The sequence below is a fragment of the Homalodisca vitripennis genome, chromosome 3 (assembly GCF_021130785.1).
Source record: "Homalodisca vitripennis isolate AUS2020 chromosome 3, UT_GWSS_2.1, whole genome shotgun sequence".
NCBI lineage: Eukaryota > Metazoa > Arthropoda > Insecta > Hemiptera > Cicadellidae > Homalodisca > Homalodisca vitripennis.
The window spans coordinates 81,066,876-81,087,446 of NC_060209.1; the positions used below are offsets into that span (position 1 = coordinate 81,066,876).

Sequence of the window (20,571 nt, forward strand, 5' to 3'; positions counted from 1 at the left end):
TCTAAAATAAAAGTAAAAATAAAATAAAAGGTACAGATCTTGCTTTGTATCTTAACAGTGAGCATTGTCAAATACATTAGATTTTGTAACAAGCAATGCAATATAAAGTCCAAATATGACCAAATCACCATTAACATCTAGGCAATATCTTCTGACAAGGTTCACAGAATTTCTACATAAAACATACAATATCTTTCTGCAACAATATTTCAAAGTTGAACTTACTTTCTGGAAGTATCTCAATGTTTCAAAACTTAACTTCTATTTAATTTATTACACATAATTTAAATTAATATAAATAAATTGAGTTTTATTTTGAGGATGGGGAGGTTTTGTGAAGGTAATTGGAGTTCTATTCAAACATTTACCATTGTTAAGTGGATAAAATAGTTAAATAATTATGTATCAAAGATTACATTCTGATCTCTTCCTTATGGAAATAACTAACCTATCATATAGACTACAAACTAGGTTAAAGTGAACAAATCAATGTGTTACAACATACAAAGTCAGAAATGACAATAAATATGTTGTATGTGCATACTATTATTAAAACATGCACTTAAAAAGTAACAATAAAGATTATAAACTGTACTATAGAACACAGATCACAATATGTCTGCTTGGAACAAGTTACTAAGAACAAGTGGCCAATAGTATGTGGCGATCGATCGTCACATCAGAAACAAGTTGGGGGCAAATGAGAGAAAGGGGTCTTTTTTATTGGTTCATTATATTATGAACTTCTTAAAATCATATTGTGATTCTATATTGATTTATTTGAAGTCTCTAATCTGTTGATATTTTGGATTGTTTTTTAGCCTAATTTCAACTGGTTGAGTAGTTGATCTGCTAATTTAATCTGTGAAACCTTGATTAATTTTTGAACAAAGTACAGTTCACAATGTGTTTATGGTTAGCTTCATCCTAATTCATATAATGATCTTCGAATTATTAACGATGCACATTGTCACTGCAACCTAGTCAGCGGTAGGTTAGTTATTTTAACCTGATGAAGAGGCCAATTTGCAGATCTCAAATAGTGTTACTTTTTTAACTTAATAATGGAAAATGTCCGAAAACATCCTGTTACCTTTACAAATTAAGTATATTAAAATTAGAATCTGCTGTCTGTGAAATCTCTCTAAAATTCCTACATGTCTCAAAAGTTAATTAAACACCAATGAACGGTTGTTAAGATCGTTTCGTCATGTTTTGTAGTCGTGGTGGAGTGGCTATCTACCTGAGCTCAACAAGGGGGAAGCTCTCATCAATCGGAGGAAATCACAGCCTCCCCCCTTGTTGCAAGTTTTGGTATGAAGCCCCAGTTTCTCTCTCGCATGTTCCTCAGTGTGATACTACCACTGGTGCAGCATGAGCATAATTAACTGACCATTACTTGTACTCCCTTATTTCATAACCAGCCTTAGAATAAATCAATAGAGTAAATCATAATTCATACAACTATAACATCAAATACAACAATTAGCTGATTAAATAAATAATAATATGTTATTTTATTGCAACTTATTTCTAATAATGTTTTTTGTCTACTGTTAGCTGCCTAATAAAAGGTTCAATTAAAAATAATTTAATATTTAAAATATAACAAATTAAATATTCATACAAATACATGGTAGAAATAATAAAAGTTATAAACTAGCTAGTCAAAGTATTAATTAAAAAAAACATTGTTGTGAGTAATAAACATACAAGTATTCTCCTGAAGTTTTCATTTCTGGGTGTTTATTTCCCTCCAATAAAACCTAAATGAGATTAAGAATATCTGATTGTCAGTTACACCTGGGTAAGACAATGGATATCCAGAATCATGTCAATAACTAGAAATGCTGAGATAAGGAGAGGGATAATTAAGTCAGTAGTTCTAAATCGTTATGGAGATGACAGTTGGTGATCCCTCTCAGTGGCAAAAATGATTAGGCTTGAGCAAGGTATGCCGTACTGCTTGTTTCTGGCAGAGCCTCGAACTGTGATTTCCTCCCTTTTTTACATAATGGAAAATGGCTGGCTAAGGCTGAAAATTAACTCTAATGCAGCTCTGCTTGGTGATTTTATGTGAGTTGCCTTTTTCTGTGAGTTATGTATACTCAAAATTCAAATAGAAAATCCTATATACATTGCTTGAAGAATTGGTAAACACAAACAAGAATTTAATAAATATAGGATGCTGTTATAAAATTAAATCTTTTTACAGACTTTTTAATAGACTGGACGTAGAAAACCCTGTTATCAAGGAAAGGATCATAATACTGATGAATAAAATAGAATCAACTGAAGTATTTCTGTTCAATTTTGTATATAAAATAATGTTACTGTATTTCACAAATTAAGAGGACAATATCAATGATTATCTTACAATATGCATTTAATACGCATAAGCCTGGATAGAGACTGCATATTTTTTTTAACAATAGGAACGAATAGAACCGATTTGGAATTGCAATCACATAATAAAACTAACTGCTGATCGCTTCAGAGGCAGTGTGATGATGGATAGCCAGTTTAATCTTATATCTAACCCTTACACAGATATTTTTCCCAATTCCCCATTTTCAATTTCAGCCAGAAACATGGAAAAGTGAGAAGGAAATAGATAAGGAAAAGTAGGATATAAAGACACTGAGATAGATGGGATGGATGCTGGCCAAACCATTGATATTTATGTATGTTTACACAACTTCCATTCATCTGGAGCAGATGGACAAACAATCTATTCCTGTTCAATAGTTGAAGCTTTGATGGTCTTATTTTGCATTAGTAAAATAAATAGAAACAAATGATTAAAGAAAGCACAATGTGGGAGGAAAGGAATGCTTGAGTGGACATTGGTACCCACATTATATATAATGTTTTCACATATTAGATGAGAAAATGAAGATAAATAACATTCCTCAGACGCTTAAATTTAAGAACAAAAGATTTTCCCCAAGAATTATCTGACCCTGCAGTGCACATGTCTTAATTTTCATATGAAGCTGCTTTGAGAACCTATGTTATGATTTTCACCAAGCAACCAAAACATCACACTCAATCTCTTTAAGAACTCTGCTCTTTGAATTCTGACTAGGAAATAAAGAGAATTCTAGCCAAGAGTTCCACTGGGATTATATTAGGAATTCAGATAAAAAATTCTACTAAATTTTATGAAATTAAGAATTATTTTTGCTAAGCTTGACTAAATAATGATATTAGCATCGTCATTGTACTTCTAAGATTGGGTCAACCTCAATAAACTACTGATAGTCCTGAACCTTGGCCATTGTTCTGGCATGCAAACTACGTAAATGCAGGAACACCATCCTCAACCTGAATAGCAATAACAAAAGTTATTATTTTGCAGATCACATTGTATTTATGGCATCCCACACCAGTAACAAAGTTCACTTTTCAATCCAATCAGAATGGAAGTGGAAAACAGCTGTAATAACTGGAGATGATTTATACAGACATTTCAACCTGATTGGAGATGTGAGAATCGGTGGATCAAAACACAGAGAGTTAAATAACTTCTGCATTCCACCCACATCCTTTATATGACACTTCTATTAAAGATTGTCAAAGTTGATAGTCTAGAGTGCTAAACTAGTAATCTAAGAATGCTGATGATGCCTTCTCTTGTAAAGTCACTCAAAGTGAAAGTTATGAGATAAAATAAAATCACCTAGGGAGAAATAAAGCAACTGTCAGATAACACAACCATTCAAATGTTTAAGGGTATCTGATCAGCAGACCTGAAAGAACTACCTTTTCGAACTATTGCTGAAAATGTCTAATTAGATTCCTAAAATAGAAGACTCTCACATACTGAAATGTTGTGAATATTTGTCATAAACCAATTGCGTACTGATGGTGCATAAGACATTATGTCATAAAAACATTTTCTCAAATATAATAATATACAGCTATCTACTTTCGATATTTACAATACCAAGTATGTAATGTTTTATATCTTAATACTGAATTGCTTAACTTATATGCTTATTTATAAATATTAAATTATTCCTCTGTATAAAATATTCCCAAAAAATATCCCAAAATATTTTTAGTTGTGCCTCATCTTGCCCTTAAGTATAAAACTATTCAGATATCTTACTTAAACAAACAAAAAATAGTAACTGATTATGTTTAAGTTGGTAATTTTTTATTATATCTTAAAAATAATACACTAAATTGTGTTTTTTCTAATTTAAATATTTTTAAGTCATAGGAATAAATGTAAGTACTAATATATTGACCTGCTCATAAATATATATATTTAAATTTGTAACTAAAATATATGCTGCATCATTTGTTTTATCCACATAATTTAAAAAAAAGTAGTTGGCTCAAATTGAACATATCATGTCATATCCAACCAGCCCATGTTTCATGCAATAAATATGGAATCTGCTTTTTCTCCCTCATTTATTCCTGCATTAATAGTATATACAGTATTATATGTGTATTTTGGGTTTTTATACCGTACTCATATTACAGTAGACATAGCCTCATAGTTTGGGTTTGATAGCTTTAAACTAGTTAGATTCCAAAGAATTTTTGTTGTTTTTCAATATTGGTAGATATACCATTGATAATTGCATCCATGTTTGATCTTTTGGGTGTGTATTTAGTGAATGAACTTCTGCTTCTAGCATAAACCCTCAGCTTTATTTTAAATTTATAATATTGTGTCTAACACATTTTTTATAATCATAAGATATTTAACAATTTAAAGTACAGTAAAAATTCTCACAAACAGTAAAAAACTTACTAGTCTTAGGAAATGTGTATACATGTGTGTGTATATACAGGGTGTCCAAAAAGTCCCGGGTCGGTTGAATATTTTTTTAAATATTTAAAATAGAGCTACAAAACATTACACAAAGTAACTGGACATAAAAATCTATTTTATCACATATTCAGTGATCGGCTAGTTCCTCAGGGGGGCGGCCCGCTAGGAGTCAAAAGAAAATCTTAAATGTAAGCATAGGTTGATATGCATATCAAATTACAGGTCTATATTAGTAGAGTACAGAGCCACAAACCCGACCTCAAACGGATAACCGAGTCAAAAATGGCAGCCGTTCAAAGATGGCAAGAGTTTTGGGTCCAAAAAGTCCCGGGTCGGTTGAATATTTTTCAAAATATTTAAAATAGAGCTACAAAACCTTACACAAAGTTACTGGACATAAAAATCTATTTTATCACATATTCAGTGATCGGCTACTTCCTCAGGGGGGCGGCCCGCTAGGAGTCAGAAGAAAATCTTAAATGTAAGCATAGGTTGATATGCATATCAAATTACAAGGTCTATATTAGTAGTGTACAGAGCCGCAAACCCGACCTCAAACGGATAACCGAGTCAAAAATGGACAGCCGTTCAAAGATGGCTAGAGTTTGGGTCCAAAAACTTAGGTTAATGTAACAAAATACACTGATGAGATTTTTGACTTTAACTTTCCTAACATTAAAAAATGGACATGAGGTGTTTCTTGAGGTGTTTGAGGGTCATTTGAATAAAATCATTAAATTGTAAACAGTTTTGGGTTAGTAAAGGTTAAAATCAAAAAGCTCATCAGTGTATTTTGTTACAGCCGTTAACCTAAGTTGCAAACTCTTAGGCCATCTTTGAACAGCACTGTCATTTTTGACTCGGTTGTCCGTTTGAGGTCGGGTTTGAGGGCTCATTTGTAACTCTACTAAATTGTAAACTAGTAAACATCATATACATTAACCTAAGTTGCAAACTCTTAGATATGTCATGACAACTCTACTAATATAGACCTTTAATTTGATATGCATATCAACCTATGCTTACATTTAAGATTTTCTTCTGACTCCTAGCGGGCCGCCCCCCTGAGGAAGTAGCGGATCACTGAATATGTGATAAAATAGATTTTTATGTCCAGTAACTTTGTGTAAGGTTTTGTAGCTCTATTTAAAATATTTTGACAAATATTCAACCGACCCGGGACTTTTTGGACACCCTGTATATATATATATAAATATAATTTCAATAATATATATATATAGTATATAGTATATAGTATAGTATATATATAATATATATCATCACTTTGCCGGTCATTCCCAAATGGGTGATATTTAAAGCTATCACAACTAAATTAGAAAGTTTTTAAAGTTTTAATTAATACAATTTTGACATACATATGTTAAGCATTAATCATAATTAATATTAGAATAAAAAAAAAATTCAACTGACTTTTGTTGATCACTAACCTTTTAATATATGCTACATTAAATTTTTAAGTTTATACCAAAGCTGATTCAAATTTCAGAATAAAACAAAATCTTAATAAAATAGCTATTATATAACCTTTGATAATTTATGTAATCAAAGAGAAATATTAATTACGTATTATTAAAACATGTTTTCTAATTTATTTTCTTTGCCTAAAAAAAGTGACTACTGATCAGAAATTAATTTTTGATATTTCCATGTACATTCAAAAAAGTTAAATTGTAATTTACTGTATTTCTTTTGTATTTCAGTCACCTTCTTTTAAATTCTCGCGCAAAGCGTCTTCCTCCTACTCGCTCAAATTGGAACCGCCGAACAAACAGAATAAAGTGAAGACCAAACGCAAGCCGTTAAGTACACCTGCGTCTCCCAGTCGCTCGAGGGAGCCGCAGTGCACATGTATGACGGCTGACCAGTACGCAAGGCTACGAGCCCAGGATCCTAGGTATAGAGGTGAGTAATAACATTTATAATTAATTACTTTTAAATCATTGTTATTTTGATGACAATTACAACACAATCTAAGATGTGACGTAAAAAATATTTCGTATGAAATTAAAAAATAATTAGTCTTGTTTCCATTAAAAATGTTTTATACAGTATATGAATTAGAATTGATTACTAAAACAATCATATTTACAATAAAGTTGAGGTTTTCAAGTTATATACTGTATTTGTTATGTATTGTTTATATTTTTGTTCTCTTAGGACTGGAAACCTGTCATTGCACTTAGTCCTAAGATGACCTTTGCACTTGCTTCTAGTAACAGGATATTCAAGATGAGTGAAGTTGGGGGTAGAGGGTACCTCCTGTTAAGATATCATGAGGAGGAATAGTGGGTACTATCAGGCATGTCATCGTGGAAGAAGGGGATGTTCAGCATTTTCTAGTCAAAGCGGACAGGGCTCCATGAAATGACACAAAAAACATAAAATATATAAAAACATCTGCACTCCCTCATGTCCTGGTTAGCAACAGCCTTTAACACTGAAGATGCATTGTTCCACATGCACAACACTTTTGGTTTGATGATGTTAATGATCAGGGCCGCATTTACAAATTCGGCGCCCCTAGGCCTACAGACCAAAGAGCGCCCACCCCCCCCCCCCCCCCCCCCCCAGAGGACTCTGATTACACTGACGTAGAAATCCAGTAAATTTCTTAATTACTTAATTTTGATGAAAGATAATTACAATAGTGTGTGTATATATATATATATATATATATATATATATATATATATATATATATATATATATAGGAGTGTTTTGAATAAATAAAAGCAATGAACCAATGAATGAGTCAACGTCGCACCCCGGACCTAGTTGACCTTGGCCACCCGCCCCGCCGAGCGCCAACACCACCCGCCGCCGCAACTTTTTTCTTTTGTGTACTTTAAAATTTATGCGCCCCCTAAAATTTTGCGCCCTAGGCCTGGGCCTAGTGGGCCTATAGGGAAATGCAGTACTGTTAATGATGATATGTTCAATTCCACTTGGCTCTTAAAGCCCCACTAGAAAATCTTTGGTCAGGTTTGTTCAAAATAGCCTGCAAGTACTGTGGTGAGATGCAGGATATTACAGAACACAGATCACAATACGTCTGCTTGGAATAAGTTACTAAGAACAAGTTTGCTGCAGATGGATGGCAGAGAGAACTGAGATTGACACAGCAGCAGTAGATCAGCAGCTGACTTGAAGGAACATTGTGGGTGTAATGCTTAATGATGATAACACCTGGAAGGATATATCCTCAATGATACAAAAGATCATTAAGACAAAGATGAGAGAGTAAAGTAAAGATGTCTTATTTTACCAGGCGAAGTTACCTAAGAAGCCCTCTCTAACACTTAACCTGGGGACCAACTGCTTAAAGGTGACTTCCAAACCACCACCAATGGCCAGGCAGGCAGGCTGCTTGTAAGAATAGGATCGCTCAGTGGTCACCCATCCAAGCAGCAGCCACGCTCGACGTAGCAGATAACGGCTACGACATTATCTTGCGATAACCGTTGTACACGATACACTATGCCATTGGCCCAGTTAAGACCAGTTGCTAATGTCCCTCACTGAGCTGATGTAATACAACATTGGTAGTTCTGCTCAGTTTGAGAAGTAGGGGGAGGGGTAGATTTTAGTGGCCACCGCTTATCTCTTTGGAACCATGGCAAGAGCACATAAAGTTATACAGTGGCACCCAAACTCCATCCAGTTTCCTCCGTCCAAAGTAAAAAAGGAAAAGATTTGTCCAATACCGATCTACTATGATATCAGCTGATCAATTTTGATTAGGTAATTAGATTAAGATTGTTCATAGTTTGATGTAAGATATAATATGATAAAATCGACAATTCCATTGAATTTTGACTGAATACTATATTTTTATCTAAATATTTATAAATATTTTTATGGGTGACAACTTATAGCAAACTTCTTAACATTTCTTGTTATTGCATGCAAACTACTCAATAAAGGAATTTCTCTTGCCTTTGATAAATAAAAGTTTTTGAAGTACCGGTAACACAATTACGTACACGCGATAAGATCAGCTTTGTCCAACCACTTTTTGGCTTTGGTTGCCAATTCCTCTACTTCCATTTTATTCTCATTCTATGATTCTTGTTGTGAGCAGTTAGTGCCAGTGTGGAAAAACTGAACATAATCTATGAGATTCTTGGACAATTGATTTCTGTGACAAAAGTCTGTTATTTTGTTACCACATTATTTGTTTTAAATTCATTATTTTTTCCACATTAATATTAATTATCATTATTCGTTATTTAGTAAATCTATTTTTCGCTGTTATGGGTAATAGCCCAACCAATATACTTCTGGAATAACAACACATTGCTGTCATGACAGTAAATGATTACTTTTACAAGCTTAGAAACCTGTAAAGCACTAAACCATGTATGATGAGCATTAAAAAAAGGGTTATGTTAACTGATACATCCTTGGGGAGGTGTTGCCATTATCAAATAGAGTAATTGGTGATGTACTTTCTAATATTGTATTACCAAGTAGGTACAACTGCATGATAACTCTATGGAGGACAAAAAAAGGAAAATTTCTTTAAGTGCTGCAGAGAATTGGAAAGAGTCTTTCTATTCAATCAAGATAAAAGACACAAGTACCATATAAAGTACTTTATAGTACACCATTTAATGCCAGTACTAAACAGTCAGCTTCAATTACAGATATCTCCTATTTGACCTTCCTCATTTCACTGCATGAATGTTATCCAACAATACTACCAGTGTGCAATCAAGTAATTTTCCAATGATGATCCTTCATTATTAGCCCATGTATGAGAATATTACAAAAATAATTGCAAATTTTTCATTACTGCAGTAATTTTAAAAGCATCTTCTATTCCTCAACATATAAAATAACAACTTGAGTTCTCTGAAATAGCTGTAAGAACTATAGTAGGGCAAATAAAATTACTACTAGAGCTGCAGTTGCTGTTCAGGGTCAGGTAGTCTGTATATTTTTTCCATGTATGAGAGTCAGTCATAAGTTTGTCACATGAGTAGAAGGTTTGTTCATTACTTTTCTATTTTATCTTTTTCGTTTATGTTCCTGGCAATGTAGAGTAAACTTCATCTATAACGGGACTGAGTGGTTGATACAGGCTCCATTACAAGTTTACCTTGGAACAATCATCCGATAAGTAGTCACAGTCATATTAAATAATCATATACGAAATATTGCTTTACACTGTATTCTTCATATTATAGAATCCTCAGAATGTGTTTTCTCAAGAAATACACTGAACAGGATTGCCACAACTATTACTGCAAGGATTTCCAATAAGACACAGTGGTTGGTTCTTTATCACTTATAAAGTTAATAAATGGAATGGTGACACCTTTATTTAAGTTACTGTAATGACTGGACTTAAATAGGAGAAAGGATGGAGAAGTAATGAAGTAGCCAAAGGTCAATCTTACAGATAAAATATAATAAAGCCTCATTAGACATCCTTAAAGTAATATGGTAAGTGGTTTATTGAGAGCAGGTGATAACTGGGTTACTATATTACTATACTATATTGTGTTAGTCTATAATGACTAGTAGGATTTTCAAAAATGTTCTATTGGATTTTGTTTTGTACTTTTGACTGTATATAAGAATAAATACAATTTTGTGGTTATTTGACCTGGAAGGGATCATGACATTCAGTTCTTCGAGACAATGCACAGATAATGCGACCTTGCTAAATCTTTTCATTTGTGGTATAAATACTTTTTAACTCTTCATGTATACATCCTTATTTTTATGAATTAAATTAGCTAGTATATCGACTGTTTAACACTTTCACTGCAACACGAGTCATGTACCAACTTTAGGACAGCCGGAATAGTAGTCCATAATATTCCGGAATGTGTGTCCATCGCAGTTAATGTGTTGATCCGTAACAGCCTAGTGTAGCCATATAGATATAGCGCATAACCAATAAGTTTCAGAGTAGCTACAGACAGCTTTTAACATTGGATGATATATGAGTATATCTTCTCACAGAACCAAGATTCTAATCACTAGTGTTATACGCTAAACACTGAGGAACATAGCAAATGTTTTTTCCCCATTGTTAAAAAAATAAAATCATTAGTAAAAATAATCTATAACAACTTCAGTGTTACCACCCCTTTCAAGAATGGCAGTTTAAAAAAACTAATATGATTCATTCACAAACTATTCAAATATTGTATAGGCTGTTGTCAAATATTAGTAGACAGTCCGAACAGGCCATGCACTGTGTTTCTCACAAATCTTCATGGAAATCACATAAGTGAACGTAAGCATCAAATTCATTCTCTGTAGACAGGTGTAGTTGAGAATACTATACTCTTCATAATGGCCCTTTCTAGAGTTTATACAACAAAAATTATTTCCCTTCGTCATAATGTAATTACAATGATGTACTATATATATATATATATATATATATATATATATATATATATATATATATATATATATATATATATATATATATATATATATGTAAAGTAGGAGTAAGGCATACTACATGTCACACAACAGGTTTCGTTGAGGTTGAATGCAAAATTGTAAGTCTACAGGTCATTTCATTATTGGCAGATAGAACCACAGATATAGAAAGAAATCATATTACAAAGAAATTTTTTACATCCCCCAGCAAACAGTAGAGAAATTTTTTCTACTGGTTGCTTTAACGAGACTCAGCCAAATTCCATGGTCAGATATGCAATATCATAGAACTAATTCTTTTCTGCGTAGAAATGAAGTTTCATGCAAAATGTCCAATCTACAGGTAAATTATTATAAAGGTACTTGGTCACATGATACACGTATATTTTTGTACATGAGTTTCGTATCAGTATTTAAATAATATAAGTCTACATACAAAGTCACAATAAAATGATGTTTGGATAATTAGACTAAATGTGTATACTGAGTTTGTTTACGAATTTATTTATTCTGCTATTTTCTCATTGCAATCATGGTAAACAATAAGACCAATGTAAAAATGTTCGCTTTTGCTCAGTCAAATCCCATGGAGTGACATGCACCATACTTGAACTCAATGTACCTTTTATAGAAATGAAGCTGTATGCACAATTTTAAATCTATGGATCAGTTCCTTTTCAAGATATCGCACGGACAGACAGACAGAAATTAAAATTTTCCAACCTTATGAGTGACACGGCTTCGCGGAGTTCAGCCAATAACAGTACAAAATTCGTCCTTCTAACCTCTCTCAAAAGTGTTAGATACTTTCCAACTGTACCTTATGCTCAGGAAAACAACTGTTCAATTCAAAATGTAGAGAGAATATAACAGTGCTGGTGTCAGTGCTTGCTCAGTCCTTTTTTGTTCTCTTAGAATAAGAAGCTCAGAAATTGCATTTAGTCCTAAAAGGATCTTTGTGTTGCTTCCGGAGTAACAGGATATTCTGGATTGGTGTAAGGTTGGGGGTTAATATCTATAAGGGAGGATTTTGAGGATTAATATGTCATGTCTCCTTAGAAAAAGGGGACAACTCTCTAGCAGCCTTTCGGGGCTGGGCAGGGAGGCGGCGCACCCTTTGTTTAGGCTAGCCACCCAAAGTCATCTTCCACAATAGACTAGATCTATTGAACTACCCTTGCACCTTGACATTTGCGATTAGTAATGAATCATTCCTGGACATCCATAAGTTTGCCTAGATTTTAAGTGACATATTGGTTTTTATTGTAATTACTGAAGGTTCAACTGAAAGGTATAAACCAGCCAGAAGTGAACCCTCCTGGGGTTGCTAAGTGCTTAGTACATATCTAAAATCTTATGTTACAGGGTCATCAACGTTACCGAGAGCTCAGTCACGAGTGAGTGACGTTGCGGATGGGCGAGTGTCGACACTGGGAGACAAGGTGACAGCAGCTACAAGTAGTACTTCGCTGTACGACAATGTCAGCGGGAGGGAGGCCAACAAGCCAGCAGCCGCAGGCAACCGTCAGACTAGGGATCGGGAGACCAGCACTCCTGGTGGCAAGCTCAATAATTCTAATCACGCCACCACGCAGGTCCCCGCTCAATCTCAGACTGAGGAGGTGATTGTTCTCATTGGTTTATTTAAATTAACCTACTCGTAACTATAGGAAATAATAGTTACACAATGATGGGTCATTCATGAGGCCTATGACGCAGAGCTCCCCTGTAATGACAATAAAAATGAAAACCATAAATAATAAAACTTCGAATAGGCACTAACTTTTTCCTCAGATGGCAGGCCATTTCTGAGTGTTTTTTTACCCGTGCTTTAAACATTTAGTAAAAAATACATGTTTACTATAAATCTATATGTGCAATACATTATTTATTTCAGGAAATTGTGAAGATAATTAATTATGGTATACAAATATCATGTAGAAACTATAAAAAAAATAACTACAATTTTTTAATTGCAAAGTAATGGAACTGCCCTGGTAAAGTTTGATAATATTATAATCCATATTTTAGAATCTGAGATAGCTAATTTATTCTTAATTTTATTTAGTTTCAGAAAATATATAATGTATCCAGGTTCTCTTGAAGAAAAATTATATATACGGTATTGGGTACTTTGGGATTATACCGACCACACCCAGACATGAATCGTTATTTCACATTTCGTTTCTACTGATTACTAGATTAGCGTAGAACAATATTTCGTCAATATAAAACAGGAATTGTCTTATCGCAAACCCCTCCCCATCCTCAGACAGAGGTCAAAGTCGAGCGTCTAGTAGATAACGTGATTGCAGAGTCTCGCCGCCCGTTCAGCTGGTGCATCGCTTTGTTGTACTTCCGTGTTTTACCTCTACATTTCTCCAAACACAAAAATTCAACAAAAACAAACATTTACCAAACTAAACTCTTTATTAAAAAAACACTAAAAACTTGTTTTTATTCTTGATCACATTCCGCCACCCAAAATGCGAGTGCCTCCGGCCATCAGCGCGGGCTTTGGCAGCACCTTCGGTGCTGCCCCGCGCTGATGTCGACGAAAGAAAAACATCCCTCGAGATAGTACCTATCAGTAAAATATCAAATTCTAGAGGGGCTAATCAGAAATATAAATTGAATTGTAATGGAAAGGCAATTATGTACCGTGCAAATCACGTGATGCCGCGCGGTCTGCCGTAATCAGGATTCTCGAGAAAGATAAGATAACAGCGACAACACTAACGATCACAATACCTGGAAATGCTTGTAAGTTTGTAATTTTGTAATTGAAGAGTTGTTTTTTTCGTTCTATCATGTTTGTTTCTATAAATTTCTATTTTTGTGTTCTTCATACTAGTGTGGTCGGTATAATCCCAAAGTACCCGGTATTGTAAAAACCACAAATAGTACATAAAAGACTAAATTTGTTACTATGGCTATGATTATTTTCAAATATTTACAAAATATATAATCTTATACTAAATGCATCCAAAATTTACTAAAATTTAGAGAGCTATATGCACTACAAAACAATAAATAAATTAATAACCAATTTCTAAATATTTTTTTTAATGAAAAGTGGTGAGACATACCTAAATATGTTACTATGGGTACGATTATTTTCAAAAGTTAATGAACAAAATATAATTTTTACACCAAATATTTCAAAAATATACCAAAATTTAGTGTAGTATAGCCTAAAACAAAGCTGTAACAGGCTATAAACCAACATAATAAACCGTAACCATCATATATCACTAATTTTAAAAACATAAAGGTTCTTTCTGGCAAGTTTCATTGTGATATTACAGTTGTGAAAACAGCAAAACAAATTTCACTATTGAAATCTGCAATTCTTTCTGTTGCAGTGGAATATAAACCCTGGTGGTAGTGTTGATTTGTGTACTATATGAACTGTCAAAACACACACTTGTCAGATTGACATTATAATGTCGATTGCCATCCATAAATCGATTCAAATCGACGTTATGATGTTGATTGCCAGTTCTAGGGTTAATAAACTATCAACAATTAATTAGAAAAGTATCTATAACAATCAATTGAAATCAACAAAATCTCAATGGCTTAACGTTTAAAATACACACTTCCACTGCAGTCTTCTGCTGTCGGAGTTGCCACAAGGCTTCAATATTGCAAAAGATCTCAACCAATGAATGCAAGACAGCTAAATCTCAAGAATCTGTTAAAGGAATTTAGATCAAAGCCCTCACTGCAGTGCTGCTATCTATAGGCTGTGAACAGAACTATGTGACCAATTATATATACACGTCATGCTCGGTTCAGTAATAGCATGATGGCAGTAACCTTTAGTACAATTTCAACCTTTGCATCGGTGAATGTAGGTAAATTATATAATAGAGAAGAATGTTAGAAAAAATGTATTGTTTCATAAGATTTTTTGAAATTATTGACTATGATAAACATTTATTTGAGATATATTAAGTTTTTCTGAATTAAATAGTAAATAGCAATAAATAATAATTTGTTGAAATAATAATATGTCATAGATAAAAAACTGCTTTAAGTAATAATTAAGTCATCATAAATTATAACTTTCAATGGTAATTTTAGTTCATTTTTTATATAAAATAAAGTATTTGTGAAGATGTAACAGCTTTATTACATTCCTTTGAATCATGTGCTTTGAATTAAAATTTGTTGTTTGCAAATAATAAACATGCCTCTTAATTCAAAACTTTCATCACTCCTAATGGCTAAATGATTAAGTACATCAAAACAACACCAAAGATATAAAAGTCTTAGTATTGCGTGTTAAACCCAAATTCGTCAGAAAAAAGGGGGTTCCATAAGAAAGTTGGGTACCATATTGGAAAATGGCAACCGGATTTTAAAACTACTTAATTTAATAAGCATAAAAAATAAGGTAAAGTTCCCAATTTAAAGTTTGCTGTAAAATTAATACCCTAAGTTGATCACCCTGTATGTAGAATATTAGTGAATTATAACAAGTGTTACAAATTAATCATAATAAAATTAAGTTGGGTAGCATGCGAGTGTTCAGTGATTTTTATAGGCTGTGTTAGAATGTTATTGAGCCATGTCACAATGAAGATCAGATTTAATAATATTGTTGTACTTAACGAGTCTCAAATTGTTGGTGCCATATAAAGGTAGGTGTATTATTCCTTTTTACACTTTCCTCAAGTTTACTTATATTTCTGAAATCATTCCATCAACATTTTTCCATTTTATTCCTGAAGATCTCATTGTTTTTGTTTTTTTATACTTCAACTAAGGAAGTAACTATATAAATTTTCTTTGTAATAAATAATATAGGGTGAGTTTGAGCTATTACTTCATGTTCAAAAAACAGATTCAAAAGTAGAGTACCTTTAAACAAAAATTGTTCCTTTGGCTGATCCTACATTTGACCCAAATAGGGAAACGTATTTACTTCTTGTAACCTTGAATTAGAAAGGATGTAGTTTTGTACACTTTTAAATTATGTATCACAAAGAAGATTTGCAGATTAAAATTTTAATGAGACAATTCAGAAACCCCTAGTATTTTATTTGGACCTAAAAGCTAAACTCGTTGATCCAGAAATATTTCTCAAGTTTCTTTTTTATTTGAGGAATGTGAGGAATTAAAAACGTTAGTGAGTGCTGAACATTTTGATGAAATTATGTGATATCCAATGTAAATAGCCTCAGAAAGCAAACATCTGATGTCAATGTGTTATTGTAGGGTCAAGAGACAAGTAAAAGTGAAGGAACACAGGCAGGTGGGACTGTGAGTAGCACCAAGATGACGACTGGCACTTGCACACCGAGACTGACCAAAGATGCTCAACCTAGCCAACAGCACAAGGCCACCGGAGGCCCCGACTACGCAGAGGGTACTGACATGGTGCGAGAGGCAGAGCTGCGAGCGGCTAACAACAACAACAACATTAACAACATCAACAACAATAATCGTGGCCGAACAACAAACAATAATAATAATAAAATGGGCAAGGATGATGTTCGTTCAGGTAAGATTAAAAGACAAACATTAGAACACTACCTAATAAAAATAATACCTAAGTGACAAAAAGTGTGACCTCTTTTAATTTATTGTATTTTGGTACAATTTTTATGTAACTAAGAAAAGTAGGGTCATGAATATCATCAGATGGCGGGATTGAATATGATACAGGAATTTCAGTTAGGAAGAATAAAGAGTCAGGAAATGATTACTCCAAGTAAAGTTGGCTACACTATTAAAGGTTAATACCTTATTTTTTCAGAGCATTCTAATTAAAATGTTATTAAAACAAAAAGATTTAAAAGCAAATAAAAATGTTAGGATGATTTTGATAGGCTATGTCAGTTTTATTCTTTGGTGTTGCACAGTTCTACATAAGTTCCCATTTACTTTGCATTTGATGTAGCCTATCTCCATATTTAAATATAAAACTTAGGCATTTACTTTACAAGCATTTTGCAATTTCATTATAGATGTTCTATAACAATGATATTGTCTATTTAAGCCTCTATTTTGAAATATTACCAATGAAACAAGACTGACTGTACAGGAATAGAACATGCTCAGAGTCAGGCAGGAAGATAAGCTAGCTGATAACCACATTTTGTTGTTGTAAATTGATAACTCCTTTTGCCCAAATAATGAAGAGAAAACATTACATACTCAACAATTTGTGTGACTACCCCTAAATCAACAACCCAATTGTTCTTTACAGTGTGTTGTTTAGAGTTCTTAATTAATTGGTTATAGAGGGTAGGAAAACAGGATGATGACATTTAATATTTTTCTATGTTACAAAAAAGGACTCGTGTGATCCTATTCTTACTAGTGTTTTAAATCAGACCTTCTGTGCCACCTGATGATCCCAATCACAAATGATATATCTCGCTTTGAGTTTGAGGATGTTAAAACACTGTACATCCCACTTCATAAGGGGAGAAGAAAGAACAACCTCTTCTCTTTTTGGACATTGTTTATTAAAGGTATAGGGTATTGGAAAATGTGGACAGAAATTTTGAAAAACAGTTAAAAAGATTTCATTAATCAAAATGTACCTTCTTCCATTATACCTTATGTTCTTCTCATCTTCTGTTGTAAATACAGTAACTAACATGCTAAAAGTAAATTTCTATTTCTACCATGCCACAAATAATGATATGAACAGACAAATTAGTGTTTTGTTACACACTGCCCACTAGAAGGGTGCAGAGGGTTAGTTAGAATAAAACAAAAAAAAGCAAGCTTCATGTTATATGTCATATATCTGTTTCTACTCACCAATCTATTATCTGCTTTTTCTTATGAAAAAGGAGAGGCCAACCCCAATTTAAGCCTTATTCTGCCTGTCCTCACGGGCCATTAGCCTGTACTAGGATCTTATCAAACAGAATAAGTAGGAGAGTTGATACAATGGAACATTGATGGTAGTGATAAAATGTGCTATGGTCACAGACAGGATTTCAAACTGTGCTAACTATAATTAAGATCCCAAGTCAACATTCAGACTGCTTAGCCATTTGCTCTCCAAGACAATGACAGCACCCTACCCTAACTTCAATAAAACTATTAACTTAATAAAGTCACCCTCGGCTGTCCTCATCCCTATCCTACCAGGGCCACCAATGTCCTGCTGCCTCCTCTCCATAGTGGTCACCACCTCCATCCCGCCATTTATAACTTTAATCTTGTATTCCATGCTACATCCACAATTGAACCATTCTGGGATAAACAATAGAAATCAGTCATGCATAAATGATATTTTTAGTTTTATTTGAGTTTTTAAACTGGTAAGCATTTATTTTCCAATTTATTCTAAAGCCATTGATGACAGGATTTTATTATTTCTCTCAGACTGTTTGGAAGTATATGCACCACATTGCCTCTGAATACTCCTCTGACAACAAACTTCTTATGACATGCAACCTTGGCATGTGTTCAAGCCACTTTCGTGAGACAAAGGGATAGTATTAGTCAGTGGAATATGGATTTCAACAGTTCTTCAATATATAACTAAAACAGGAATACAATAAAACAACAATAGTGCTGCGGGTTATGACATGGTAAACAGACTATCAGTTGGACTGTAACTGCTGTCATGTTGTTGGGTGCTGGTTCTCTTTAGTTATTACCTCAGGGGTAGGTACTGTTACACAGGTCTATCACTCCAAAAGACAGAGTGCAGCAATTGTCAATATTTCTTACTACTAACGTAATCAAATGAGCAGAGAACACTTGTATACCTTAAAAACTAAATTGTGTACAAACGGAATATTTTAAAACCAATGCTTTTAACACAATAAATTCCTCTAAATTTTCCCAACAGTTAAATTTTACCAATTTCAGCTTATATTAAATTGGTATACGTATTAAGCAGTACGTTTAGTAAGAATTGCAGAGTGGGGGGAGGCAGGTATAAAGAGATTAGTTATCTAAAAGCTCAAGTTTTGGAAAGCCCTGAGAATTATTTATCAATCTTAAAAGTCTTAGTAAAATTAGTATTTGTGGGAATAGTACACCATTATTACCGCAACTTGAGTAACACATTTACAAAAGTCTGGCATAAAATTTGAAATTATAATTGTTTAAAATTATATTGGTACCAACATTTTTATCATATTACAATTATTATGACATATCATTTTGTTATAAGTAAATAGACAGTTACACATTATATCCTTCAGTTTCAGTTCACATTTGGATCTCATTTTCAATGGATGAATAAATTTTATGTAGCAAACTATATGATGTTTTAAAAATGAATTATCATTAATATAAAAATTAAATAGGAGGTGGAGGTATGAGTGTGGATTCGAACACGTTGAAGCGAATGTTGAAGCCGATGCCATCACTGGAAAGCCCTGTTACCAGTCCTGAGATGACAAGGCGCAGGTACAACTACTACAACCACCACGGCAACCTGCACTACAACCACCATGGCAACAACACTTCCAACAACAACGCTCGCCACGTGTTGTCTGAGTCCGAGACAATGTCACGTCATAAGGGCAATCGCTTCTCGGGTATAGTACAACTTCTTGTTTGTGTTGTTGTTTTACATTACTGCTTGCTTTACTGTAGTGTATCAGTTATGTAGTGATACAGATTTTGAGAGAGTTTTGTATATATTGTATCAGTAAAATAGTTCACTTTCATATTTCATTGGTTAGGAAGTTGAGTTGTTAAGTAAACATTTGTTGTTTTGCTTAAGTACAGTAAGAAAACTTGAATACTTTTGTATATAATAACATACCTATGTGTAAATGCAAACAATGAGGTAACTTGAGCTAAATCTGAACTGAACAAGCTATAGAAAAGGATGCCCCAAATGCCATGTCTGTTCCGACAGAAGCATGAGGATGATTTGATTTCAGTATCTGTGAAGTCAGAGAAATGAGTGCATAGGATTGAATTGAAGTTATTTTCAGTTAGTAGCATCCCCATGTAGTAATGGGTATTAATTGGGTCATTACTCTTTGTTTAGCCACTGATTAAACATACAATTTCAATACTGTAAGTTCTAAAAAATGTAATCACTTCCAAAACTTCTTGTAATATGTTTTAAGGAGAGTTTGGAAAGATTTAAGTAGAATTCAGAGGACTGTGCATGGTACCAAACAGAGTTTTACCAGAGAAGAGTATGTACTAACCAAATCAAAGGCTGTTTCTTCAGATTAAAATGTTATATATAGTAGTTCTCTTTAATGTCTAAGAATAATTTTAATAAACTATTTAATAAATGACAGAGTGATTAGAGATATATACTATGCAGTAAATTAGTTATAAAAAAGTTACAAGAAAGTCCATGATTGTTTTTACAAAAAAGTCCCTTTCCTTAACAAAAACAGACC

At 33.3% G+C, this 20,571-nt stretch overlaps 1 protein-coding gene across 14 annotated transcripts in view; it reads left to right on the plus strand.

Annotated features, from left to right (window-relative positions):
• LOC124357111 (protein still life, isoforms C/SIF type 2) overlaps nt 1–20,571 on the plus strand; it is a 911,156-nt gene that overhangs the window by 109,586 nt on the left and 780,999 nt on the right. For 11 of the 14 annotated variants that reach the window (XR_006921921.1, XM_046808566.1, XM_046808571.1 and 8 more), the window contains 5 exons: nt 1,222–1,314; nt 6,514–6,715; nt 12,584–12,840; nt 16,445–16,730; nt 19,510–19,743. Coding sequence is in view for 13 of the 14 variants with exons in the window: in XM_046808566.1 (XP_046664522.1) it covers nt 1,222–1,314; nt 6,514–6,715; nt 12,584–12,840; nt 16,445–16,730; nt 19,510–19,743 (1,072 nt within the window). In the remaining variant the exon portion in view is untranslated. The remainder of the gene's footprint in view (nt 1–1,221; nt 1,315–6,513; nt 6,716–12,583; nt 12,841–16,444; nt 16,731–19,509; nt 19,744–20,571) is intronic. The other 3 variants (XM_046808574.1, XM_046808582.1, XM_046808570.1) reach the window with 2 other exon arrangements.